Here is a 27,525-nt window from a genome sequence, read left to right on the forward strand (position 1 = left end):
AACATCAATTTCTTTTTTTTTTTTCTTAAAACTGAGACAGCAATTTAAAAAACGAAACCTGTCAAATTTCTTAATTTACAATAAGCTGTAATGGATTTTTTTTTCCGCCTCTATTTTAAAATCACTCTGTATATTATATAACGTAAACAAGAAAAACTATTTCAGTTGGTATTCCTGCTACTAAAGATTTTTTTGTGTTATAATTGGCCACACACCATGAAGCGTCAAATTTAGGAATTTAGGTTAAGGTGCTTCAGTGAAAACGCTGTAACTAAACGTCAACAATGTCATCAAATGACAACAATATTTTACAATATTACCAATTCCTGCTCATTTGTTTGTGTTGCCAACTAAAACAGTTATTGTTGCTCCCGCTGTAGGTTTATATTTTAAATTATTAAATTTGGTTTCAGTGTTTTTATGTCAGACCTGAATTCATGCCAAATATAATTTTTAGTAATAGGACTACAAAAATAACAAATAATGTCTGTTTAGCGCTTCGAAATAACGAGTTCTGCAAAAGTGACAAGATTTGTTTTAGTACAAGAGGCGTAAATAATGCAATAAAAACTGCTACATGAGTGGCGTTTTGGCAAAACTATTTCATAAGATTATAATCATTTTTATTACATTCCGGAGTTTGATATTATAGCATTTACGTAAAATTCATAAAATTTGGAAGCAGTTGTAGGTATGTAAATTTTATGTTTATTTGTTGATTGTAATAAGAGAAGTAAACAGTTTTCAGTTAGGTTACCTTTATAAGTAATTAATTTCACTCACTTAAACTGTTCAATTCAATAAATTAATATACAGAACTCGCGAAAAACCAATTAAGCACCGATTCTGTCTTGCGTTCATACGTTTTTTTTTCGCGAATTAACTCACAGACATGTGGTCAACGGGTCTTTCGCGATTTCTTGTATACTCTATATGTATATCCATTGAAATTTTGCTTTTAATTAAAAATATTGCTTTTAATGAACAACAAAGGTAAATTTTGTTCTATTGGGTAAAATGAAAATGGAAGCTTGGTTATTATTTCCACGCATCGTCGAACATTTTTGCTTCCAATTAAAAAAAATTAACTATTGCACAAATCTGTTCACTATTCCAAATGATTGTGTTCATTGTCTTTCCATTCATTGACTTACAGGAGTTCATATTTATAAAATTTTATGTTTAATGTTTAACTTTATATAAAAATTATAGATTTGTTTTTAATGCATAATATAGTGATTGAGCTTAATTCGTTTAACCCAATAAAAAACCTAACAATATTGAAATATTATACTCTATGTTGTAATATTTTGATTTAATAGACAGCATGTGTATGTTAAACAATAAATTATTAATAAATAATTAATAATTTTTTAATATTAACATTTAGTTTGGTTTAATGAAATATTTTCTGAATAATTTTAGCAGGATTATTAAATTATTGTTATCTATGCTACAAATTAAAAATAATATTGTTTTTTTATTTATGAAGTTTTTTCAACGATGTATACCTTATCTTAGAGCTTTATAAGGATAATATATTGCCAACAGCAGCGAATTTTATTTTCTTTTAGTGTTAAAAAAATCCTAAAAACTTTTAACTTAAAACGCTTGTTTTAATAACTATAAGTTCATGTAAACAATAAACTAAAACATTAATTTTAAAATTAAATTTTCCAGCTTTTTCATTCACGTCCGTTCAAAAAAAACCGCTGTCTGTTTAATTGTTGATGTATTTGATTTCCTGTTTTGCACAACGCAAGGGAATTGTTAAATTAAAATCGCATTTTACGATCGTAAAAATAGTATTTTTTATAGTCAAAATTTTAGAATATGAACCGGAAAACAATTTCAGAATATAATCAACGACCCGTTGAATCCGCACAAAAACACTTTCGTTATAAATCCAGAATCTTGTCACCGTTGTGAAACTATCTCTAACTTGCAACATAAATTCGTTGGTAGAAATGTACCAACTCAACTGTGTTGTTTGGATGCTCTTGTCATTTACTAATTGAACTAGCTTATCATTCCCCGTCTGCAACCCGTGTGAATTCATCAGAACGCAAATTCTAGAATCAATACAGGAATTAAAAACTCAAACATTTAAGTGAAGCGAAGTCGGCAAACAGAAGGAAAATTTCTTGTGGAGTTTTCTACGGGTTCAACATACGACTGGAACAAATGCATTAGTTTTCTTTTTCATTTTCTTTCAGAAGGTGAAGTCGCGGACGCTACCGTAACAAGTGTGTGTTCTGATTTATTTTATTGCAGTTTAGTATGCTTCGCCCTAGTTTTCTTGCTTGTACATGCAAATTTAGTGGAAACTTTGTAGCAACCCTTCAGTGATCGCTCGTTATGAGTGTCTTTCATCCTTGATAAAGGCAATGAAAGCGAATAAGTTCTCCAACGAAATTTTAATAAGGAAAAAGTGAACAGGCTTCTCTTAATTAAGGTTTTTTTTCTTGTCTTGCGCTAACCTTTTACTTGACTAAATATCCGACGATGATGGAAATAAGAAACAATCGAATTAGAGATATTGTAGATGAATTCCTTTCAGATCCTCTCTTCATTTCGTTAAATATCTTTCGGAGGAATGTAATTGTAGACGGTCGTTTGTCTAATTTCGAATGGGCTTGGGACTATAATCTGGGACATTTCCATTATTAATTAACGTTCGTGTTTGGAAAGTGACGTAATCTGTCATCGATACGGTTGGGATTTACGTGATCTGCGGAATTCAAACGAGATTGATAAGACTTTCGTTAATTACGCTAAAAGATTTGTGTGCTTGGATTACAAAATTCATAAATTGAAAATATTTTTCTTATTTTCCAAGTTATAAATAAAATTATTACATTGTTTGTGCAGTATATTAATTTTCATCGGAGTCATAAAAACAGCTACGACTTTAATATCCATTGATTCAAAATAGGACGTATTCAAAACAGGTAACCAAAAACCTTGTCGATAATCAGTTAAATGGATAAAACATGGTAAACAAGCTGTTAAATCCAGAATCGATTGTACATACAAGACGTGAAAACTGAATCAAGAACAAACTGCCCTTGTTAGCAAAAACGTATTGAACTGATTTGAAACAAACATAAAAATAAGGCCAGAGAATATGTTTCTACTGTTGGCATAATATAAAAGAGAACCTTTTATTGTTAAATTTACGTGATCTTACCAGTTTGTCTTAAAAAAGCACCAAAACAGTCTCAAAAGGCGTGACATTTTGTCAATTAAAAGGTTTTAACTAAATAAAATGCTATAGCACTCCTGAAGGCAGAAAGGTAAATATTGGCCTTTCATCATTTGTTATTTGTTTAATTATAATTTTTAATTCAAATTTTGAGTGAAGCCAACAAATTTGTACTTTCCTGGAATAAACACACAGGTAAAATTTGATCTAAAATGAGAATAAACACGTAAAAATTGTAGAAAAACAATATAAAAAATCGAAAAAAGCAAAATCTCGTTCACATGCAGCTCGTTTGCCATGAGGTCTTGTACTCTAAATAACTATTAATTATTCGACTAAACCATTAGAAATATTGGTAATTCGTTGATTGCTTGTTTGCTTTGAAACCACATTAAATTTCCAATGCTAAAAGAGTGAACATAAACAACTAATTCAATTAAAAGTTGTAATATTTAGATATTAAACTGTACTAGTTTCCCCTAAACTAACATTTACTGGGCGCACTATAGAAAAGACAGTTTATTTAGTACCATCTTCCTGAATATCCTCCGGCAACTCCATCAATTACTTGAAGTAATCGATTTACTCCACAATAATTAACCATATCCTTTATAAAGGCATTCTGACCCAAATACCCTCGAGTATCAATGTGCGTTAGATTCCCAACATCGCTACGGACTCCTCTTTTACAAAAACTCTATATTGAACCTCTTTGATTGATCCGACGCTTTTTCATGTTTCTCTATTCAAAAAATCCCTTGAGATCGACTTTCCGACCTTGGTTCTCTCATTTCTCTTTCATCATAACAAAGTGTCCGTTGTACCAAGTTTGGTTTAGTTTTAGTTTCACTATTTTCCATGCAAATATTGACTCGGTTCAACTTTAATGAGTTTCTGGAAGTGGGAAGACGAAAAGCGGAAGATAAGTGTGTTTTTCTTTACCGAGTATGGCACGTAAACTAAAACTGCCATAAGCAGCGGAACAACGGCTCTTTTTCAACTTGCTGATGGCTGTGTAAGGTCTTATGTTGCAGCAAAGGCAATTTCTTGAATTAGAAGAAAGGTTTTACTGTTTGCAGGGGTGATTTTATTAGAGAGGCAATTTGATACATGTGAAAAACGAGAGGTTTAATTCGGAATGGGACAAAGAATGAATGAGAATGAGATGCGGCCGGAGAATTACATAATTTGTTATTATTACAGTAAAGTTCGGATTTATGGAAAAATTTTCTCAGAAATATAAGGTTGTCTGGTAGATAAAGAAAAAAATGTAATTTAGGATTTGAACAAAAATGGTGGATGCGCCGGGCAGGTTTTGCATTGTAATAATAAAATATAAATTAAACTAAGTTCATGACTGACAAAATGTCTTAATAATCAAAGAATTGTATGCAAGAATTAAAATTAATTTGATGAAAACAGACCGTGTTGCTTCAAATTAAAAATGTTATTTCACGTAATATGCAATCCGAAGCAACTAGCGTAGTAGTTACAAACTTTTGTGTGCAAGCGTTAAAATGAAATTGTATATAAAATTATCATAAATGTTCGAAGGAAGTTGAAGCAAAAATTCTTTTTGTCGAATAAAGTTCTGCTTTGAAAAATCCATGTTAAAGCGATTACTTACTCGCAGGTAAAATTGCATCAATTTAAACTCTTTTTTTACAAAACTGAGTAAAATGAATCTGTAAAAATGTATATTTTCCCATATAAAGTATATTTGCTTTTAATTTAAATATGATACTTAAATTTAATAGGATTAAGCGGCCTTGTTAAAAGGTACGCTTTGCATAAATCTCAATTTTATCCAATATTTATCCTTACCTCACTTTTCCATTAATGCCACATCGTGAGTGTTTAAACCGCTTCATCAGTGATTTTCATAAAACCCAACATTGTATTGTTTGTTCATATCTAAAATAGTGATATTGAGTTAAAATTAAAATGTAGTGACTACATCCATAAATTCGTTTAGTTTATATAGTCCTGACGTTTTAGTGAAATGTTATTTTAGTAAATGTGTGACGCAATGATTTATTCAAAACATGCCTGAAATATGGGCGTGGTTCATCCTACCCAACAGCGTTTAATTCTTGTGCGAAATTTACTGAATACTTTTAATCGACGGAAAGTTCAATCCCACCAATTCCGCTTAGGTGCTTTGATATTAAACTAATCAAACCCAAAGTTGCTCGTTATTAATTCACAGATTGCAAACTATTTGACCCGAATCCAAAATGTCTAAAATGATATAATTGCGAGATATTAAGATGGATTACCATTGTCGACAGTCGAAAGTTTCTTGATTCAATCAATACGCTTGCTTTAACTGCACTGCGGACGTGAAAATTCTCGTAATAAAGTCGCACAATTAACCGAGATTTTCAGCTAGTTGAATTATTAACAGCATAAATAAAACACTTGTTGTCTTGAATATGAGATACCAGAGTCCTCATTAAAGTTGGAAGCAACTCTGGTGATTGTGGAAAAAGATTAAAGGGTTAAAAACTTTATCCTTACCTCATTAATGTTTCTGTTCTAAGTACAATTTAATTATAGGGAACAACCCTTTCCAATTAAGTCGAATGAGACTGGAATCTGAATCATCAACTCTTAGCACCACATGGAAGAGGTTTTTATGGTGAGCTCTACAAACCACGCCAAATTATGATTTAATTCACATTTGACCTCTCTTACAACAGTTCAACAAATCAAATTAACAACTTGCCGAAAGTCTAGAGATTTCGTTGCGTTATCCAATTTGGGCCTTTTGGGACTTTTATTTTAGTTGAGGCTTACCGAGACATGGAATTCGCGGATTCGAAAAGAACGGAATAATTTATTTTCGGACTAAATTAAATGCTCACAATTAGGCTAAAATTCACACTGCACTCTTCATATTTTGTAAACAAATTGCGTGTAAGTTAATGGAAATCAATTTTGGATTATCTCGAATAATTTTATCTCCGTAATTAATTATTAAAATTGTAATTTTGTCTAATTGCAATCAGTTTTCCACTGTTCATTCAGTCGCGACAGGCATAAACGCAGAAAGTTAGCGAATTTAAATTATTCAATTAAACTAAAACTAAAAGGAAAATTGTAAGTCTATTTCGTAGCAGTGATGAAACAGCACTAATTTCAGAAGTCAATTCAATGTAGGAAGATTCACAAACCTGCAAAGTCAGCAAACTGGAAGGTCGTCAAACAAAGAGAGCAGTAAAGTAGTATTCTACGTATTAAAAGCGCAAGATGGTCTTCGGACCAAAGAGAAATTATTCATTTTAAGGGAGAAAGTGTTTACTTATGGTTAGTTAAGGTTTTGTGTATCTTATAACAATATTAACGATATAAAGTTTACTTAAATTAATTAAATTAAAGAGTAGCAATGCTTTTTTAATATTTCGTTACTCCTAAATTACAGCATAATGTAAGTAAGTGAAAATCAAATAATTAAATTAAAAATTTTCTCATTTCTTCATATTTTTCTCCTAATTTTCTGCGTCTGTAATCTACTTACCTATTTCTGTTTTTTCTTTGCTTAATTTGGTTTACATTTCTTCCTTCTTCTTAATTTTTACAATAAAAATGACGATTCTTTTAATATCGGCAAATAATTTTCAAAATAATATTTAATATTATTTGCATTAAAAACATTTAAAATATGCTGTTTCAGCATGTCAGCTTTAAATTAAAACAGTTTCATCATATCTAATCGAGTCGTAACCACCACGGAATTTTGGACATATTTCTATCGCACACAAAAATGATGAATTTTATGTTTTATGTCATTATCGAAATTTATGTTTCATAAAATTCCTGCAACATTCCACTGGTTTAATATATTAAAAATAAAATGCCTACATACTTAACACTTTTACACAATAATAATAATAAATTATAGAAGCGGGTACTTGAGAACTGTACATCAATATGAAAACATTATGAAAATAATAATTTTTAGATGTAATAAGTGTAGCCATACACAAGTGAAGTTTCAAGTATACAAAACGGATCCTTTAATTAAAACTTTGCTTTAACTTGACTGTTTTTACTTTTTTACCTTAATTATGATTTTGAGAGTAACCGATATACCAGTGAAAATACAATAAAACTGCGATTTTATGTTGTAATTGAGATCAAAATTGGTTTAGGATGTTTCAAATTATTAGGTTTCTTTGAATTTCTTAAATTTCCTAGACTCGTTATCATTGCTTCTAACTAAATACCAAAGATAACAAGGCCATTTGAACGACTGACATTTTCACTTCATGCCAGAAAAGTCTTATTTTGCCGAATTACTAAATACCTTACGTACTGAAATTCGCACTCCTGTTCTTATTTCGGTAAACAAACAAAAATTCTTGCGGCGGTGCATTTGCAGCAAGAGGAATTCTCCGTCTTGTAAACGCTGATCGTCGAGGTATCTGTTGGCCTAGCAAATTACATTCCATTCATTCGGTCGCGTCCATTCCGAAACAATTCGTCGAAAACAGCAACTGCCAAAACCAATTCACCAATTTGAAACATATTATTCCGTATCGACGCACTGAAAACTGAAACGAAAACCAACTCTGTATGCATCCTGCGTTTGCGAGGGGACACGGCAACCGCCTGCGCCTGTTTACCGAAAACCTTGATAAAATACTTAAAATCGCAGGTCTTGCTTCATATGCAGACGGGGCCGTCGCGAGCGAATTTTTACGATGGTCTTAGAAAGAAAATGCGTGAAATATAGAGTAGAAGACGTGATGAAAGAAAGAGTCGGAAATTTTCGCGTCTAAATATGACCGAAAGTAGATAATCTTGTAAATTATGTTATGTTGTCTTTGAGTAAAGACGCGGTTTGCTGCGGTGCTAAGATATTAAAAAAAGCACTTTCTATCTTCAGAAATCGAAACAATTCTCTTGTATGCGCGATATTTCGTATTCCACCTTCCTGTGTGTTATTCACAGTTGAACGATTTACAGCAGAGCCATTTTGTAACTGCTCTTTTTCGAACTTTGCTCCTTCAGCATACAAAAAGGTTTTCTTCTGCATAATCTAACAGCTGTTGGGCCGCAGTTTTTAAAGACGAAAATCTTGCAGACAATCGCTGCGATAAAGTCCACTTTCATATTTTACGACTGTTAAATAAATCTCATAGAATAGAATATTACAAGAAACACACCCATTGAGATGAAATATATGCAGGCTATACGTTGCTTCCGAAATTTTAATATGGCGGTTAAAACCAAAACACAGCACGTTACACTCATATCCTTGATTTATGTCACCTCTTAGGGCAGCCACGTGAAAAATGCAAGAAAGGAGTTTTTCGGATTATTTACCAATAAGCAAACAAAAATAGACAATCTGTTTTTACTTAAACGCGACCTAAAATTCAGTTTAAAATTTCATATTATTTTGACGTCACTAAATCGATAAATGTGTCAACTCTTTCCTATAAAACTTGCATGAACTCTGTTATTTTGAAGCGAAGGCATGCAAAACAACTCCGAGATTTAAAGAAATGAGTCTGAAACAGAAATCGCTAAAAAATTTACGGCGATGTTGATTTTTAAACGTGTTTTGACGTACATTTTTCAAGCCGACTTCGACTTTTTTTGTTGGGAAAATCCTTTCATTTTGTGGCAAGCTTAAGCTCAGTCTTCGGCTCATAGCCCAAGTTCATGTTTAACTGAATATTATTAAATTTGTGAGTTTTTCAGCTCAAGGAAAACTTTTTCGATTTATAAAAATATCCCGTTTTTGTGTTATCTCCGCGCTTAGCGTTTAGGATTGTAAATAAGTAAAGATCTCAGTCGCAAAATTTTAAATATTGAAACAGACGTCTTTATCTCCCAGGAATCTGTCTTTGTAAACACAACGAAATTTTTACGTCGAGCGAATATGTTTAGCAATTGTAAATAGGAGTTGAAGCAGCTCCACAATCAGACCGCAGTTTTTAAAATTCTATTTCCTTGTATCACATTCCTGCTTCCCGATCTTCTTTATTCCATCTCCCTACATAAAAATTTTAGCATATTCGTGTGCAATTAAATCGAAATCGCGGGAAGAACGCCTGAATCTCTACTGCGTGATTAGTTCGGTTCTTTCAGTTAGACGTCGGCGAAGAATTTTAATTTAGAACTGCACCTCGGGAGATTCCTGCGGTCACATTAATATTTCCAGTCATAAGAACGAAAGTTGTCACAGTTCCATATAAATGATCCACATCGTATTTATTGCGCTATCGATTTCAAATTAGCGACGGAGGATTTATTTTCGCGAGCGACGCACTCCATTAACTACGTTTCTTTAGATAATTATGAAATAGTTAAGGACTAAGATTTCGGTACGATGCGGCAGAAATACCAAGTGGGGTAGAAATTGAACTTGCATGTTCCTTATTTCGAGGATTCCTAATTTGCTTATCCCGACTCCTTAAGTCTAATTCGCTTACGGCTACCGAATTTAACTCAAATTCCCCAATTGACAAATTGATAAATTGATTTAGGAGAACGTCGTGGCCTTGATATAAATGATCCAAAAAAGTTGAGAGGGCAGCTCGCTTGACGGAATAAAAATTCTTTTCCTGATGTGGTTACTGACGGATTTGACAAGATTTTTATTATAAACCACACACAAGAAGAATTACGTATAAGCGAATTTGACTAGTCTCTAAAAAACATCGAATTCTTAATGAGTTTTGTTCGGAATTTAAGGTTTAAATTCTCAAATGTGGGGTTTATTTGTAGTTACGAGTTGATTATACAATTGCATTCACAACAACAACAAAATCAAAAAATAAACTATATGTCATTTTTCCTACAGAGTTTACCGATTTACAATGAAGGAATTTGATCCCTGTAGTAGTTAGAAGAACATGTTAATTTTTATTAATAGATAGCTCTACAAACAGCTGTTAGTTTTTTTACTAATGGCAAAATACAATGCTGAAAATGAAATACTAAATCTGCACTAAAAATACTAGAATACAAAAATCAATTTTTGCTTCTAATGCGATTATTAATTGACGTACGTAAAAATAACGCTTAGTTTTAAATTCTGTGTAAAATTAGTACCAAAAGTTTAAGTTTGGTTTGAAATTAAGCGTAATATCGAGGTTTAATACGCAAGTTTTAACGCATCTAATTTGGTTATTTATTGATGTACGTGGAAATTATGCTCAGTTTTAGATTCTGCTTAAAATTCTGCATAAAATGACTACCAATCATTTACGTTTGCTATCGAGCTATTAAGTTAGAAATCGAGGTTTATACATATAGGAACCAAACATTTACTACCCACAAATTTAAACGCTTCTAATTCGATTTTTCATTGACGTGCTTAAAAATATAGCTTAGTTTTTAATTTTTCGTAAAATTCTGCGTAAAATGAGCACTAACAGTTTAAGTTGGCTTTGAAAATAAGCGAGATATCGAGCAGGTTTATACGTACATATAGAAACTAAAAATTCACTATCCGCAAATTTACATTTCATTATAAATAAACAATATGACAATTGTGATATTTTTGTTTAATATTACGCTAGAATTATATGAGTTAAAAAAAAGTTAGCATTATGTCACTCTTTCTACTAAACGGCTAATCATATCATCATAGAGCCGCATTTTAACTTTGATGATTAAAAAAATTTTCTGCAGGATAAACGATGTTTAGTTTTAGCAGTTTTCCTGTGTAAATTTTCAAAAATTCTAGGATGTAAACCAGGCTTTCAATTCTTCCGGGAGAAAATTAGGAGAAAAATTGAATGTAGCGATTTTTGAGGTTAGCACGTTGTCCATATTGAGTGTATCAACATCTCAGAGTAGTTACGCCAGACTGTCTTAAGAATATAAAACGTGTATTTTATACTATTTTGTTTATTAAAGCATTATTTTCGAGTTTTTTAGAAAAATAATTTTAAGTTTCTATTTGGGGACATTTTTCTAGAACAGTTAAGTTGGTGAAACGTCATTCAATTGTCAACTGTCATCAAATGATGTTTATTATTGGATGAATCTCATAGGTTTGACAAACAATTGACAGGAGTACCAACTTAAAAACAGTGCTTTAAAGAGTTCCTTATTGCATCGGAAACATAAAAAACAATGATGTTATGTAATTCTTAAAGCACTAAATCAGAAAATGTAACTTTAAGAAAAATCTGATTAAAACACGTGATTTAACACTACCATTTAAATGTCGTTGAATTGTACCGTTCTACTTGCAAATGTGCTGCACTTTAATGGATTCTTATCCTTGGAATGCGCACCACAGGTTAGATTGAGTCTAGTTCCCACGAGCTTCCCATACAAATTTATAGACTATCCACATAAGTCTCGTATCAAGACATGCAAAAGAAATAAAACTCCAAAATGGTGGAGTGTTGTATAATTATTAGATACCAACGAACCTGAAGAGAAACTGGGATTACAAGTTCTTAAAACTAAATTTTAAAAAGCTGCTGTGCCATATTTTTAACTCCGGATTTTATTCTGTTGTATTATTTTAAGTAAGTAAAACTACAACTCGCAAATTTTATTCTATTTTAAAATCCCTTGATAGGCTTTATTTCATGGCGTTAAAAAATCCAACTGTAATTTCCGCAAAGAATCTTCTATTGTTATGTTTCACTTTGTACACTTTGTACACGTTGTGAATGATAAAACACGCTTTGATAAAAATTCCAAAATACCGTATAGATAGGCGTTTTTTTTTCACGGGAATCCCAGAGTAGTCGTTAATACGACACGCCAGAATAATACGATCTTTCTGGCGCTCCATTAGTTCCCCGGTGATAAGCACGAGATGCTACGTGCCGCCATTTAATTGACAAATCTGTTGTGTTTCTTTGACATTCATTCAAGATCTCCCCGGCGGCTTTTCCGTCATCCTGATTATTATTCAATTTTTTATACCCGTTAAGTTTACGGGCTCTTCACCACCCAACTTTACGACAAAATAAAACGACTCAAAAGCCGGAAACGGAAAGACTGAAGTTCGTTTATTACATCGGTTCAGGTAAAACTCTCAGCATGTTTACACCGCGTCGTGGGGCTAACTATATAATTGTTAAATCAGTTTTCAGCCCCAGGATACGCACCTGGGGTAAAAAAGAACCTGTAAAATCCTTACTTTAATTCAATTTCGCCACTTCTATTCTCGATCGGGCAAACTGTATTCACTCGAGACCGGTCGTAGAAAAACTAGGAACGGCTGTTTACACAATCGCCATCGGTTAGAAGGGCTGGCTGAGATGTGCGTCGAGAAATTTAAACAGGATTCTGCAAAGTCGATGATTATTCATCACGGGATTAAAAAGTCATAATGTTAACCCTCAAGACGACGCATGACTGGATGGTTACGCACTGTTAGGCTCCTATCTTCGCCGGGACGTGAATTGTGATAACCCTAGTCATATAAATCCAAGTGTAATATCTTTATTGATATATGGGGGTGGTCTTAAGGGTTGTTCCGAGATAAATTTGCTCTCACGCCACTCATGCCCGTTATCAGCCCGCTCCGATATGCTAATATTAACGCTTGGATGGAAGAATTAACAGCGAAGACAGCTGTCGGAAATGCGGGCGAAAGAATTCAAGAGGAAGAGCGAGAATCTCCGCATCCGATATTTTTTAAGAGCTTAACACTGCCAAAAAATTAGACTCCTCTAGAGTCGCTGATTCATCACATCCAATTTATCAAACCCGCCACGCATCTGCTCACACATTAAAAGATTCACGGGTTGTAAATATGAGCCGTCTGCTTCTTCCTGAAAACCCTTCTTAATGCTTCTTCGCGTGACAAAACAACTTAGAGTTAATGAACAAAACGACTTCTTTTCGTTGCTTACAAATGCGTGGAAGCTCTTTGTACAGGAAAATACGCGTGCATGTGGTGTCCATGCCATATTTTACTTTATTCAGCACTTGTTGAAGACTAATTTGGGGAATTTTTAGTGCGGAGACGTTCCATTTGTTTGATGACACGATTCTCAGAGGGTGCGTGTGTGGAACACTACAAAGTACACTGTGATATTTTACGAGTCATATACTCTATTCCCGGGAATTCTCGCATTATTCTGCGACGTACGCACGAATCGTTTAATAACGAAATTCCAACAAAAATGCTTCCTGAAAATATAAAATTGCAGAGACAGCGCCTGTTGAAATATGAGTTATGATAAAAAACTAACAACCTAAAAATTCACTGAAATTTCAATCCATCAAACAGGTAACTAGAAGACGCTCTATTTATATTAAATATCTTCCTCTTCGGCCGAAGAATGAATTTCTATAGTCAAATTGGTAAATGAGGCAGCGTCATATTCTGAACACTATAATGGTCTATTTTTGGGGCAACTGCACTGTCTAAAAGCTTCTTTATTGTAAAAATAGATTAAATTGTAGATTAATAATTAGATTAAGATTTAGGAAAACTGAGAACCGATTTCAGCACCCATCTCAACTAAGATTAGTAGAACAACATAAAATATGATTTCACATTTTTAAACTGAGTTTAGTACTAATCTACGCTCAGCAATTAACTGGGCAATTTCGTATAGTTAACGATATAAAACTGAGATTAATGTTGTCAATTTTTGACATTTGTGATTTTATTAAAATTGAAAGAAAAACAGGTGTTTTTCGGCGACTCGAGTTAGATTCAGAGTGAATTTGTGGCTCTAGGAGGCCTAACAGACTACATGTATAGTCTCGCTAGATTCCAAAATATTGTTATAGGAGGTATCTGAAATTTCACCTCGTAAAGCCAAGAAGCGTTATTTGATTTGAAGCAAGTGAAGAGTTACTTAAATTTTCAACACAGAAGAATAAAACATAATGGGTACTTTTTTGCTAGAAAATTAGATTTAATCATTGTTTTTGCAACAGTTGTTTTTTTGCACATAATTCGTAGACCAAATGAAGACATTTCTTTAGATGATCCAGAAAATTAAAAAAAAACTCCTGTCTTAAAATAACCTCCTAGCCAAAGAAGCTGTTCCAAACATTGTTAAGAATCTATGTATTCAGTAGCTGGTAGAACTACTTTGAGATGCATTGAACTAACTAGAACAAGAAAACTGGAAAAATACTGGATAATTAAATTTATCAAGAGGATTTAGTTTTCAATTTATTTGTTGTTTGATTTAAAATTTTTACTGTGTTTTAAGCAATCAACATGTAAAGTCCATTGTTTCTTGCGAGTGTTTCACTTTTTTCTTAGACTTCCACTTCAGGTTCTTGAGCAATGGTAAAGGTCTTTCTACAAAGAGAAGCTCGGCAGATCGCCGAAGAATTTTTTTCATACACTTTCCTTCTTTGATCACTTTTATCACAAATTCTGCCAACACTGGCTATTAAATGGATCAATTTTCCTTACATTTAATCACCAGAAAATATTTCTCAAGATAGAAGACGTAATAGTCTGTCATAGTGACAATAATTTTGCGACATTGCCAGTATTCCTTTTGTCTTGATCGCAGTTTTACAAATCTCGGTTTAAGGGAAACTCCGATTTCCTTGGTAAAAACAAACAAACAAAACTAAGTTTAAAATCACCACTTAAACTAAACTCAGTTTATTAAAACTACTGTTAAACGGTAAAATCGGCCCTGAATGTAATCCTTTCATCTAAATCATCGTGTAAGTTTGGTTAATAAGAAACTTGATAAAAGTGAAAAAAGGCTGAAAACCAATTAGCTTCTAGATTTCAGCAATTACCAATTTATTATTTTGTACCAAACGAATAGTAAATTTGTTTTAATTACACGTTTATCGAAATGAAATTTAATGTCAAAAGCATGTATCAAAAACAAAGAGAATTTATAATTACCCCACAAAAGTTTGTGATAACAACAATATCACAGCTACATGAATTTTGCATTAATTTATATTTTATTAAAGAACTGCTAACAAAATGGTTGTTTGCCCACTTTACATGCTTCTTCAGCGTTCCGTTAGTAAGTCAGCGAAAATTTCCTGCCTTTGTTCACGCATTTGTGAATTTGAACATTTAGCGTCCCTTCCTGGTAAATTTGATACCCAGATGCACGAGCTCATTTCATTGTTCTGAGAGTTGTCTATTCCAACAATCCTAACATCGGTCTTGTCTCATCCTTCTCTCATTTATTTCATTCTTAAAATCATAAATAAAACAATTCAAATCTCTGATTTCGTGTACGATTCTGATGAAATATTCATACGAGCGTTTTACTTCGGCTCCCACATTATTGAAACGTTCGGTTCGAAAATTTCATTTACATTGTATTATCTGTAAGACAGTCAACGACTTTCTATTAAATCTGCTACCTTGGGCAAAACTGCGAAACCTTATCTTTGCCCTAAAAGCCGCCATCCATTTCATTAGGTGCATCATATTCTGTCAAGTGGCTCAAGTGGACGTCGAAGGAATTCACCCCCTGAGACGAGATGAAAGTCGACAGCGCATCCAGCCGTGATTAAACCAATAAATTCGACTCGGGCCTTACAAACTTTATGGAATAGGTAAAGTATGCCCAGCGTTATGCATAATCGGATCAACAGGGACAATTGCTCTGAAAACAATGGTGATGAGGGTGGCGGCCTACGAGGGTGTATGATGAAGCTCAGCTTTTTATTTGCGTGTTATGTGTATTCAACGGCTCGGTCCTCGTTCGACGGTGTCGTCGACTAACTTATTTAACGCTAATTCGAGCTGCGATGCCAAATGTATAAATTATTCTTCAGAGACAGAAGCGTAATTAATTCTGTATCGGTTCTGGAATTAACAATCTACAGCAACAAGGGACGCTGCAGGAGCGTACCAGACTCATACGTAATCGAAACAGTCGTCCTACTTCTTTGTTGGAACCAAATGAAAGAAAATTGAGATTGTTGGGCTGATCCAAAGACCTGAAATTGTTTACGATGTGACAGGAAGACAAGTTATTTTGCTAAGCAAAGTAGTCCTTAACCCAAGTAAACAATATGTGGATGTAAACAATGTCAACAACGCCAACAATTAAATTTGCTTCGAACTAACTCCTCGTGCTCTTTAAATAATTTTTTACTTTCACTTTATTTTCGTGAGATAATTGCGCTCTATTTATCAGTTCGTTCAGACAACTTCCCGTTTTTTTGAAAAATGTTCCCAACAGGTGGATAAAAGGATTAACAAAAACCCCATTTTCGGCTCGAAGAAAAAGAAGGCCACGTCCGAAAATTTATCGATAAACCAACACAAAACCTTTTGATAGAGTTTCGGCAATTTCGCCACTATTTAATTTTGTTCGGGAGTGTTGTATTGACGCTATCTCCCCAAGTAAATAAATTACTACACGTCAGGGTCCTCCGGCTGAAAGATAGAGGCTGTGATTACAATGGACGTTCGTTCAAATACTGAATTTCCCACCTGAATAGTAGAAGACGTTTTTGACCGCATCCTGATTCCACTGCGATATTTAGTTTTATCGGTAAATCTTCGATTAACGATTCTATAAAAAGAAGCTACATGTTGACAAAAATGGATCAATAAGGGTAGCCACCGGAGCAGAAGGAAAAGGGAGAATTGCCCACATTTATTATCTTTCCCTTTTATCAACTATCATCATAAGGTTCATTTAGTGTCTATTTTTGACGTCGTTGCACACACTGCCAAAGACTTTGACCGCAGACTATAAAATTAGAGTGCATCATAAGTAGTGCCGTTAAAAGACAGCGTTTAATAAAGCGTTAAATTAAATGACAGGAACACGTTTTTTTCAATAAATTATTAAACTAGCGGCATGAGATTAAAGATCATTTCGGCTTTATGTTATTTTAATTTTTTATTTTAGTTTAAATAATGTTTAAATTCATAAATTGGATGGTAATAAAATAATCGTATATTACTTAACGAGCTAGTTATGAAGCTATTATTGCATGAGGATGAGAATTGAAACAGAAGCCGAAGGCGATCAAGCTGTTATTGTATAGCAACTAATTATAGCAACATTATTTTTTATCTAGACGTCATTTTTCCTGCAGCATTGTGAAACTCGCTTTGTCGAACGATCAATCGCAGAACCGCATTTTAAATTTGGCGCCTACATATTAAGCGAATTACACAGGTCGACAATTTTTTTCTGCATAGATTCTGATGCTAGACATCGAAAAACACTAAAATATTTCATCTTAGCTCCTAAAGTTTGCTTTTGTGTGTTTTACATCGATAAATAAGTTTTGAAAATTTTCATTGATTTTACGAGCAGAAAGTGGTTGATCAAAACAGTAACAAATTGCATATTACAGAGTAGTGAGTGTTTACTTGTCTATCATTGTTGTCAAAACCGTTTTTGGGTATAACTGACTTAGAAAATGGCGTCAAGACAATGTAAATAAGATATTGACTGTTTTATTTGCGATGAATTTATTAAAGTATAAAGCAAAACAATTTTTTTGCCAACAAACTTAAAACATTGTGACGCTTATGAAGCCAATTTTAACTTCCTAATTCTTAATCAATATGAACATGGGGTACCTCATTTTGCCTGTGTTTACTTCAAAAATACTTTCGAACATCAGAATGTTGAAAGTGAATGATTATTATCAGAATTCCCAATTCATCTTAAATCTCATACAAGCAAAAGAAAATCACTAAATATTGTTTTTTGGACTTGATTTTTTATTATTTTAAATTTGAATGCTATTATTCTTGAATTAAAAAAACTCCGATGTTTAGCAAAAAAATCTGAAAATATGAAAATTCAATCATGTTCCTTAAAAATTCGAAAAATAGCTCTGGTTTTTACAAAAGTAAACTTTGATCAAATAAAATATTTTTACCTTCGTTGGTAACGTAGAAAAAAACAAAATTTGGCATTCAGAAGCCAGACCCAAAAATCGTGTCGACCAGTGTTATCAAATGGCAGTAAAAGAAAACAAAAAATTACTAACAAACAGTCTTCTGAAGTTAAAATCTAGTGGCAGATCTGTCAGTTATGTCTCTCAAAATTGCAGGAAACTGAGCATGCCGGAGTTGTTATAATAGTAACGTTACCAACCCATTTGTGGACAAAATTGGGACCTTTATAAGTATATTTTTGTAAAACTAAATATGTAATAAGAAGACTGACGCTGGTGAGGTTATTAACTGAATAATTGAATTGAGCTTCTGCCATTTTGTAAAACCTTGTTTTGTTTCCCCCAGGTGATTGACAAACCCAATGGAACTTTAGTGTTTTTACTACCCTCTGAAAAAACAAGCAATGTCATAATCGCAATAATCCGAGCTCCCTGTGTCCGGACACGCTCATCTTCGCATCCATTAAACCTCCACCATGACAGAAGCTTAAGTTAAAAACGCCCCGCGTCAAATATACTCGTCGGGGATATTTCTAACCGTGAATATCTTACACGCCTCCACTCTGCCATCTTTTAATATTTCCATACGGAATTTTTTACAAGTCCACATTTCCAGTGGCAGATCGATACCGATTTGCAACGGACCGATGTTATGAAATCCTGCAGGAATCGGACAGATTTCCTCTTCCATCATGTAATTTTCAATGATTTTGCATAAACTTCGACGTTTGATCAAAGTTTTTGTCTCTTCGTCGGTGAATGCTGGAATGTGGATTCAGATTGAGAGTTTAAAAGGTTTCAAATTACCTTGAAGAGTTATTGTGACGTCTGTGTCGATATCAAAAGGTACAGATACATTTCCAATGATGGCTTGAGCGTTTGGGGAAGTCCGTTTTACGCTTAGATTAATTAAGAAACTCTCACGAGTGAGAACAGGGCATGATTTAATTGAAATTAGTCCCGAATCGCTCTGGAATTAAATACTTAGAAAACTCCTTTCTAAGTCACGAACTTACATCAACTCCAGCCGCTTTGTAAAAGTAATACGACGTTATTAAAATTGACAGGAGGAGGTAGGTTACGAGGGTGGTGAAGGGTGGACATTTGCAACACATTGCGCCAACAACTTTAATTTTGTTGCAATAACCGGTCGCTTACTCAAACTAAATTAAGCAAATCATCATTAATTTTTACAATGAAGCATTATCTGTGACATCTGCTGTTTCCTGTTTTTTATTATTAAAAAAAATCCTATTAGGTGAATGAGTTTTTCATAGCGGATGGAAAATAAACCGACCTTAATGAGAGAGTACAAAGTGAGATTCATTTAATGCTGGAATTTGGAATAATAAAATGGACCAGACCGAATTTATTCTTCGTTCGTTCGCTCATTAAATACAACAAATAAGTTAGTTGAAACAGTAAATCGCACAAGAATTTATCGATTTCATCTTTGTTGTCGACGCTAAAACGGTCCTAAATAAGATAATCAATAAAATGAACAATTTACATTGTCTGTTCCGTCTATTGACTTGTCACCACTAACTGACTTTCCGACCTAAATTTTAATGGCTTTGTCTGTAAAGTCCAATCATTTTAACACTTTCGCAATTTAAGCGAAACTAAATTTACAGCATAAGCACTCGCAAATTTAGAGAATTAGTGAAACCTCTAAAAAAGGATTGATAAAATATTTCTTTGAACTACGTGCCATTACCAAAAGCTTAACTGAGTGTGGGAAATTATAAACTTTACTAAGATGTAAATGAGCGAACGTTTGAAGTTTTTAATATTTAATCGGCAGAAATAACAATTTTCTGTTAAACGACTTGGTCCCTGCCGCTGGCAATTTTCCAATTTTGAAAGGACCGACCGTTGGACAAACTGAAACTAACTAATTAGTTCCTTATAAGAAGGTAAGTTAAAAGAAAACGGAACGGCGACTTCTTACAAACCAATTAATTTGGGTAAATAGAACATGTTATTTACTGCAAGTTCCTCTTTGGAAAAGTTTACTTACTCAAAGAGAACTCCAAGGATATGTCCCGGCTCTGCTTCTTCAGGTGCTGGACTTCAAGTCTGAGCTGAATAATAAATTTCCTAAAGTTTAATCGATAGGAAATAACGGTTTTATTTTAGCACTGCATGAATCGCACAAAAACAAAAAATATACTGTGGGCAAATGCAGATTTGTATTTCAAAATTTTGCAATTTTATCAAAACTTTTATACGTGCATATTCATATAATTTTGAATGTTTGTTTAAATCATATAAGCGCTTATTTTAGTTTTATTGAATTTCTATTTACAAGCGTGACTAAAGTTCAAGTGTGAATACACGACTTACAAAATGTTCACTGAAAACAATTCACCTAGCACAGTTCACCGAATTACCAATTTACGATATACTAAGTCTATACGTTTAATCGGAATGATGTTCACTGAATTTCGTAGAATAGCTATTTAATTTAGTCTATAACAGGTTAAAGATCTGCGTTTAACATTTCGACTTTTAAAATCAAATCGAAATATCATTAAGTGAGATTCTTGTGAAACTCATTGCAACACTAGTTATATAATAAAAAAAGTAGTTTAGTTTTTATTTTTATAAACATTGAAAATAACATTTTACAATTCAAAAAGTTAAATCTACTTCACTTTTGATAAATATGCCTCAAATTTCAAATTTTTGCCCCGGCAACTGGTGAAAATGTTTGTTTATTCTCATCTTCCATTTTTTTTTTATTAGCTTTATTTGTGGTTTTCTTCTCAACGCATTATTCTTTCAGTCGTTTATAAGTTTTTATCCAAAATGCACTAATAAAGTAGTACTTTATTCACTCATTTTAGACATATAAAGTACTCTTTTAATCTCTAAGCACTTTAAAGAAAATTATGCCACATTTCCATGACAACAATGCAAGATGGCTTTCTAAACGCTAAAAATTTGTCACTGCTGTCACTTCTGCCAATTCTTTTAATGCTTTAATTGCAATCAACAGAGGCTTTGTATAAAATCTAGTATTACATTCGAGTGTAAGGACAAATTATTCACGACAAAAATCAGTTATTCTCGAGATCGTAGATCAAGAGAATAAGATTTTTGGAGTGAATAATTTGTGTCCTTACACTCTATAATAAATAGCTATTACTTTTCAGCTTTAAGGATTGAAACTGCAGACTCTACATGCGACGAAAGATAGATTCTTGGAATAACTTATAATGCTTTTCAACTTGATTTTGTATGAAGAGTAATCACAATTGATCCAAAAAATCACACAATTAAAAATTGAATTTTGACTTACTAAATTTTTTTTTAAATTTGTAATAATAAAGAAATGATGCGGGCGTAGATAAAACGTTCTATATTACACGTGGATTATCTAATACTCTCGTCAGAGTAGGTCATCACACTAATTAATGTTATAATAATGACTATCTATGTATATCCCACTAGTAATACAAGTAACTATCAGAAATGCAGCATACTTAATTAATCAAAATAATTAGCTTAATATAGGCAACCCAAAGCAAGCTCTCCTTTATCTATTTGTAAAAGAGGAGTTTAATTTCACAGTTTGAAATCAGGCGACAAAATGACATATTTTCAAGCTAGTAGTTAAAAACACGACGCGTTGTCTAAATTAAGACTTTTCCATTTCAACGGTTACTTTGATCATATCCTTTCTTCCTCGCATGTTACATTTCAGTTAAACGGTACACTTTAGAAGATTTCATCGCAAATAACTCGTGGCTAGCTTTTCTTTTCTGTTTTATTCCATCAAGTTTGTTTAAGTTTCTCAGAATTCAATGTTGTGGTCAACAAAGTGTAATAAACTTTTAACTTTTTTTATTTATTATATTAACGAAAAATACAGTAATTGTATCGACCAGACTCGTTCGATATAGTATTTCCTTTTTAAAGCGTGTACTGCGAATAATAAAATTCCCCTGAACATCAATTTGTCATTTTTTTTACTACCTGAAATGTGGAGCTAAAAAAAGATATAAAATAATACTGTTATGCTGATATGGAGGTACAAAAAAATATTGAGGCGTAGTATATACCTATCAAAACGTTTTGTGAAACCTGAATTACTCCTCTAACGATTGATTTTGATTCGATTTCAAATGATAGAAAATAAAATAAAAGTTCAATACTAAATGCACTAACGATCTTATTTTTTTAATTAAAATGGTCAGATCACGTGTACTAGAACTGCTTTTTCTGTAACCAGGAAACATACATTTTTTAGTACGGGCATACACATTTATGTCGTGCACGCAAAACGTATATTTCTTGTATAATATGGAAACGCGTTTTTCCAATTTCCATTATTGTCATAAATGTTTAATCCATGGAGAAATAAAAGATAAACAAAATTTTTTCAATGTGTTTTTATGTTTATTTTATTTACACCTCTGCTGCATATTTTATGAAGGACGGTGCTCCGTTTTACCATTCTCTTTATTCATGACCAATTAAAGAGACACGACTTTAGTTTAGACTACAAAATTTGATTTATAACAGTTTGTTATTAATCGAAACTTTGCACGAGTTTATTGTAAACTAAAGCAAAACACTCTCGAAAGTAAAAGCAAAGGGTAAAAACTCTAAAAAGTGCCCCGCACTTTCACTTAACGCCACTCGCTTTATACTTTAACCCCTTTCAAACCGTTAAAGCTTGCAATGAAGCCCAAGTTCAGACCTATTGAAAGATTTATTATTTTGACACACTGGTAATATTGAGCAGGGTGTCATTATAAATCTCAGTGTTTCTCCTATTTTTAAGCATCCAGTTCTCAAACCGGTCATTCTTTTCTAACTATTCTTGACCTATTTTTCTTCGCAATCGGATATCTGTGATGCCCACAAAATTTTCTTTTGTTTGTTCTCTGAACAAAGCAAGCATATAATCTCCAAAACGTTCGTTACGCCTCTTTGATCCCTATGTCCCATCATTGATTGAGTGCGAACTTAATCGCCCGTTGAAGACAATGCTTCAGATTTGCCAAGAGACAAATCGAAAAAATGCACGTAGTGGACGCGGTCGACATTAGAAAAAATAAATAAAACATCCACAAACCTGCAAACAAGTGGTGTAACTTGGACTGTAGACGACATGGTCGCAGGCGCACTGACAATCTCCCAAGTGCTCCGTCATCTCGAACATGATTTCCGGGTCATCCATTTCCGCGTCCATACCATCCGCCGGTCTTCTCTTCGGATGACCATGGCTGGATCTAAAACAGATGAATTTTTCATGAAAAGCCATGCATTTGCCAATATCTCCATTAAGAGCGACTTTTTACAGCGTGTTTACGAGTTTTTCGTTTTTATTTTCAGTTATGGACAATGCGCGCGTTATAAATTATGCAACTGACTTTACTACTAGCCGTTTATTAACAAATAAAATCCTGGACTGGAGATCCGGAGCGACCGGAAACACGTACATTTCAACGATAATTTGTGACGTTTAGTTGTTGTCTGTTTGCAGTCGATAATGTCGTCGTAAATTCCAGATAAATTCCCATCTGATCTGCACGTGCTTCCGAAGACTTTATTTACTTGCGTCGGTGCTGAGGTGACAGCTAGAGTGTTTATTTACAAAGAAAATCGTATAGTTGGCAAACGGCAGTGTGGAGAGGTGGTGGCACAGACAGCCGCCTCCACCAAATGAGTAGAACTCTCGTACTTACAGTCAAAACTGTGAGATGTTCAGCGATGTCTAGACTTAGAACCACTTTTTTGTTACTCATTTAAAACAATCTAAACAACTCTATATTTTTTAAGCGATGTTAGATGTTCACGTAATGTGGAAAATAAAAAGTGTAAACAATTTCAAAAATTATTTTAGAGATAAATTTCTTAAATATTTAATGATAATTGACCTCCCCACTTCTCCTTACTCCCACTGTCCGAACTCTCTTCCCCCACTTCCTCGTCGTTAAGATCCGGTGGTGGGGAGAGTGTATAAATACCACAGCTCACAACACAATTATCAGTTTATCCTCTGCTCTGCACGATATGTATCAAATCCTTCCGTTCCTCGCTGCCCATTTGGCTCTGCCAAATGTTTCGCTGCCTGTTGAAATGTGGGTCACCATCCTTCGGTAAGTTATTATTTTATTTTTTTCTACTTTTACTAATAATAAATTTTGTTACAGATTGTTAGATCCCGCCTCGCTTCTCACTGCCATTCAAACCAATAGTTTTTGGAAAGCCATCAGTCTCAGTGATCCTGTTCTTAGAAAAACCGTACGTTCCCAAATTTTAGTTGAGCGTGTACGAAAACAACAAGAAATTTTGAATCCGGGATTGTTGATATCTGTTTCGAGAGACGGTCCTGCGAAAATGTTTGGTTCTGTAAATGGGACAAAAACAATTCGACAAAAGCCTAGAACTGTTATGCAGTTTCCGGAAGGTTGTTCAAAAGAAATAATGAAACGAAAACTAATGATGAAGACGAAAAGGAGTAAACAACGGAGCCAGCCGTATAAATCTGTTCGTTGTTGACTTCAACATCAAACTGTAAATCAAAAGGTGTAAAAAATTAGTTTCATGTTTTAATAAAATGTTGTGGAGACGAATTAAAAAAAAACGGGTTTCCCATTGTTTTTCTCGCGATTTCCACAAAAAGTATGTTGAGATTTTATATTTTATTTATTTTTGGAGCAAACTTGCGTTATTATAGCTCCTATAGGGCTGATTGAGTTATGGCCAATTAAAGTTTCGGATAGTTGATTTTATTTTTCCAATCTTTAAAGCTACATAGAACTGCTACAGATATTCAAAAACGGTTCACGCCATCGGTTTTCTTGCGCTTATTTTTTTGAAATTGTTTTCAAATACCCAAAATTTGATTTTTTGCGAAAAAAATTCTGGCTCAATCAACGAAAATTAGCCAAGAATCTGTTCTTAGAATTCCCGAATTTTTATTTATTTGTAAATGTTTGAAGTTGGTAGTATTAAAGATTCAAAAACGTAATGCAAAAAAATGTATTCTAAAAAAAAATTAAATTTTGCTCTACATTGTTGACAGTCACTCCTGTTGCAGCAGTATATTTCTAACCAGGGCAAACTTTTTCATATCTGGATGTCAGAAAAAGCGAGTTCTGACGAGTATAGAGCAATTCGAAGTCCAGTTATTGAATTCGAGCCAGCGCAATAACAGACTTGTGATGGCACATTGCCCGGATACAACAGATTTTTTCTTTTCTCAACAAAGCCTTTCCTCACGAATTGCGACATTCATCAAATCACGTGAGTTACCTCCGCATTTATTGTTTCCTTTCTACCGACCAACTAATTATAAACCCTCGTATGCCTAAGGCAAGTTACATGTTTCTCGTTTTAAATATAAATTATCATCACGGAACAACGTAGAAAGTTGATTAAAACATGTCGACCAAAAGTTTTAATTTTGTTAGTAAAAAAATGTTCAATTAATGTTAAGATGAAAACAAAAATAATTTTGACTCAAATAATAATAAATTAGTTTTTGGTACTTAGGTAGGATAAGATCTACCCAATCATTGAAAACAAACTGCTATTTACAAGAGTAGCAAACTCACCCAAGGGAACTTGGCGCTTTGTTGAGCTGCTTACTTACCGCGTCATCGCGTCAGAATTGGTCAATTGGTAAATTGCTATTGGATTAAAGTAATCACGTGACAATTCGATCTGATCAGCAAGGAACTAAAAACAGCAATTGCGGCTAAACATAGCATCTTCGAAACTCTGTTATGCGCCTAGCTAAAGAGCCCTAAATTCAAGTTAATTAATAATTACTTGAAGAGACACTTACAGCATTCCCTCGGTTGACATTAGCCTAAAAACTTGTAAGCAAAACAAGTGAGTAAGTGCATGTTATTGTTAAATTTTACATGTTATTGTAAAAGGTGAACATCCATTATTATTACACAATTTAGAATATTATCTTTGAAGCCGCAAGGGACGGATCAGAGCAGCAAGTCTAGAAGGGCGAATACATAATCCCAACAACCTCAGCCCAAATTGTTTAATTTAGTTTATCTTAAGTAGGTCAGATAGGAAGTGCAGTTTTAGACATTTTGAGCGGCATAATTTTCTCTCCGTCTCCAGATTTGATTATGATCAAGACTGGTAATGCAGCTTTCAAAACTTTGATCACTCCGACAATCGTAAGCTGTCTTCCTGCTCTTTTTAATGCGATTAAACTCGATAAGGGAGCTTCGTTACTGTCAATTACTGAGAACAAATTTGTGACACATCCGAACAAGGAAAGCATGCGTTTGAAAGAAGAAAAAGTGAACTTGGACGTTTAGCAACGAAATGGAGAGTTTACTTAGAAAGAAGATAAGTTGTTTTGATGTGATAACTTCATTGAGATGGGACGGGAGAAATTATAATTTTCCGGATTTTTGGAAGCGAGTAACGAATTTCATTAAACTCGTAATTGAGAAAATTTAAAATTATTGTTTCTCTGATGAGTTTGGTCGTGAAATGAGATTTAATAAATGTTATCGGCTCGAGTTGTTCTTTCGGCAATAAAACTTGAATCGAGTGAAGTTGGATAAACTTTAAATCTAAAAAGTTGGCGGGATTTATAATTCATCTTGTTTTTTATGGCGATCAAACGTGCTGATGAATATTACGATGATTGAATCACCGAGGAAAATGCTAATGAGCTTTCGGCTTCGAGTTTCCTACAAGGCACAATAATTTCAAACTTTGTAACATAAGAACTTAATAGAAAGTAACCAAAATAGACGAAACTGTTTTAATTGGGTCTGTTTTCGTGTAAACCAAATATTTTAGTAGCAATAATTGTGATTAACAAAAGGACACGAAACAATTAGAAAAGACAATGAAGATTTCAGATTGCAAATTTAATTAAGTTTAATTAAAATATGTGACAGTTCTGATGACTGGAATACATAGAGAAAACAAACCCAACTACAAAGCGACTAAATATTCTTGTGTTGAAATTTCATTAATTTCATTAGATAATAGTTCGACTCAACAATCATTTATGGGACATTCTGCGCAAACAAAGCCGCAAATGCACCACAGTCGAATTATCAAATATCAGTTCAGCTCTATCTCTATATCAGACCGTGGCGTCGGTTGTTAACAAGATGCAGCTAACGACCTTTAATTCCGAAACATTCTGCTCTCCAATTTTAATTACCAAAAAGTCTACATGCATTCCTATAAATAAGTCGGCAAGTACACCACCGGAATTACTTTTTCGCCCACGAAAGCTCCCGTGATAAATATTTCCGATAAAAATGCTAAAAGCTCCTTTATGTGGAACAATTTCGTCTAATAGCAGCAACACAACTAATTAATTATTTTGAAAGCTTTCCGTAATTGAGGGAGGCATTAAAGTTGTAATAAATTATGTCGAGCTGGGGTAAGTTCCGTAACGTAGAGCCGATTAAATTTTAAATAAAATCAGAGGTTTAAAGTTGCTTTTTTCAGGGAATTTCATTACTCAAATAAATTTGAATTTATCGATTACGGAC

General features: G+C 33.4%; 3 protein-coding genes across 3 annotated transcripts in view; 1 reads left to right on the forward strand and 2 right to left on the reverse strand.

Moving 5' to 3' along the window:
* LOC148174188 (dipeptidase 1-like) overlaps positions 1–27,525 on the reverse strand; it is a 122,480-nt gene that overhangs the window by 81,251 nt on the left and 13,704 nt on the right. Inside the window, exon 3 of the mRNA XM_088035449.1 lies at positions 23,103–23,259. Coding sequence (XP_087891575.1) covers positions 23,103–23,259 — 157 coding nt within the window. The remainder of the gene's footprint in view (positions 1–23,102; positions 23,260–27,525) is intronic.
* LOC148174189 (uncharacterized) lies at positions 17,938–19,158 on the reverse strand. Its single transcript, XM_088035450.1, has 3 exons — positions 19,033–19,158; positions 18,824–18,986; positions 17,938–18,778 (listed from the first exon to the last, which is right to left on the reverse strand). The coding sequence occupies exons 1-3, from the start codon at positions 19,129–19,131 to the stop codon at positions 18,525–18,527; spliced, it is 516 nt and encodes a 171-aa protein (XP_087891576.1). The 5' UTR covers positions 19,132–19,158; the 3' UTR covers positions 17,938–18,524.
* On the forward strand, positions 24,043–24,852 carry LOC148174190 (uncharacterized). The gene is made up of 4 exons (XM_088035402.1): positions 24,043–24,129; positions 24,184–24,520; positions 24,692–24,729; positions 24,792–24,852. The coding sequence occupies exons 1-4, from the start codon at positions 24,044–24,046 to the stop codon at positions 24,850–24,852; spliced, it is 522 nt and encodes a 173-aa protein (XP_087891528.1). The 5' UTR covers position 24,043.

This window comes from Gnatocerus cornutus, chromosome 5 (genome assembly GCF_029298725.1).
Source record: "Gnatocerus cornutus isolate USDA-ARS CGAHR chromosome 5, icGnaCorn1.1, whole genome shotgun sequence".
Lineage (NCBI taxonomy): Eukaryota > Metazoa > Arthropoda > Insecta > Coleoptera > Tenebrionidae > Gnatocerus > Gnatocerus cornutus.

Bases quoted from the DNA above. Each gene is read 5' to 3' on its own strand.
- LOC148174190 (XM_088035402.1), top strand. From the start codon at position 24,044: ATGTATCAAATCCTTCCGTTCCTCGCTGCCCATTTGGCTCTGCCAAAT. The intron at 24,130-24,183 runs GTAAGTTATTAT...ATTTTGTTACAG, and splicing joins ATGTGGGTCACCATCCTTCG to ATTGTTAGATCCCGCCTCGC. The intron at 24,730-24,791 runs GTTATGGCCAAT...AAAGCTACATAG, and splicing joins GCTCCTATAGGGCTGATTGA to AACTGCTACAGATATTCAAA.
- LOC148174189 (XM_088035450.1), bottom strand. From the start codon at position 19,131: ATGTGTTGCAAATGTCCACCCTTCACCACCCTCGTAACCTACCTCCTC. The intron at 18,987-19,032 runs GTAAGTTCGTGA...ATTTAATTCCAG, and splicing joins ACAAAGCGGCTGGAGTTGAT to AGCGATTCGGGACTAATTTC. The intron at 18,779-18,823 runs GTAATTTGAAAC...TCCACATTCCAG, and splicing joins CGTCACAATAACTCTTCAAG to CATTCACCGACGAAGAGACA.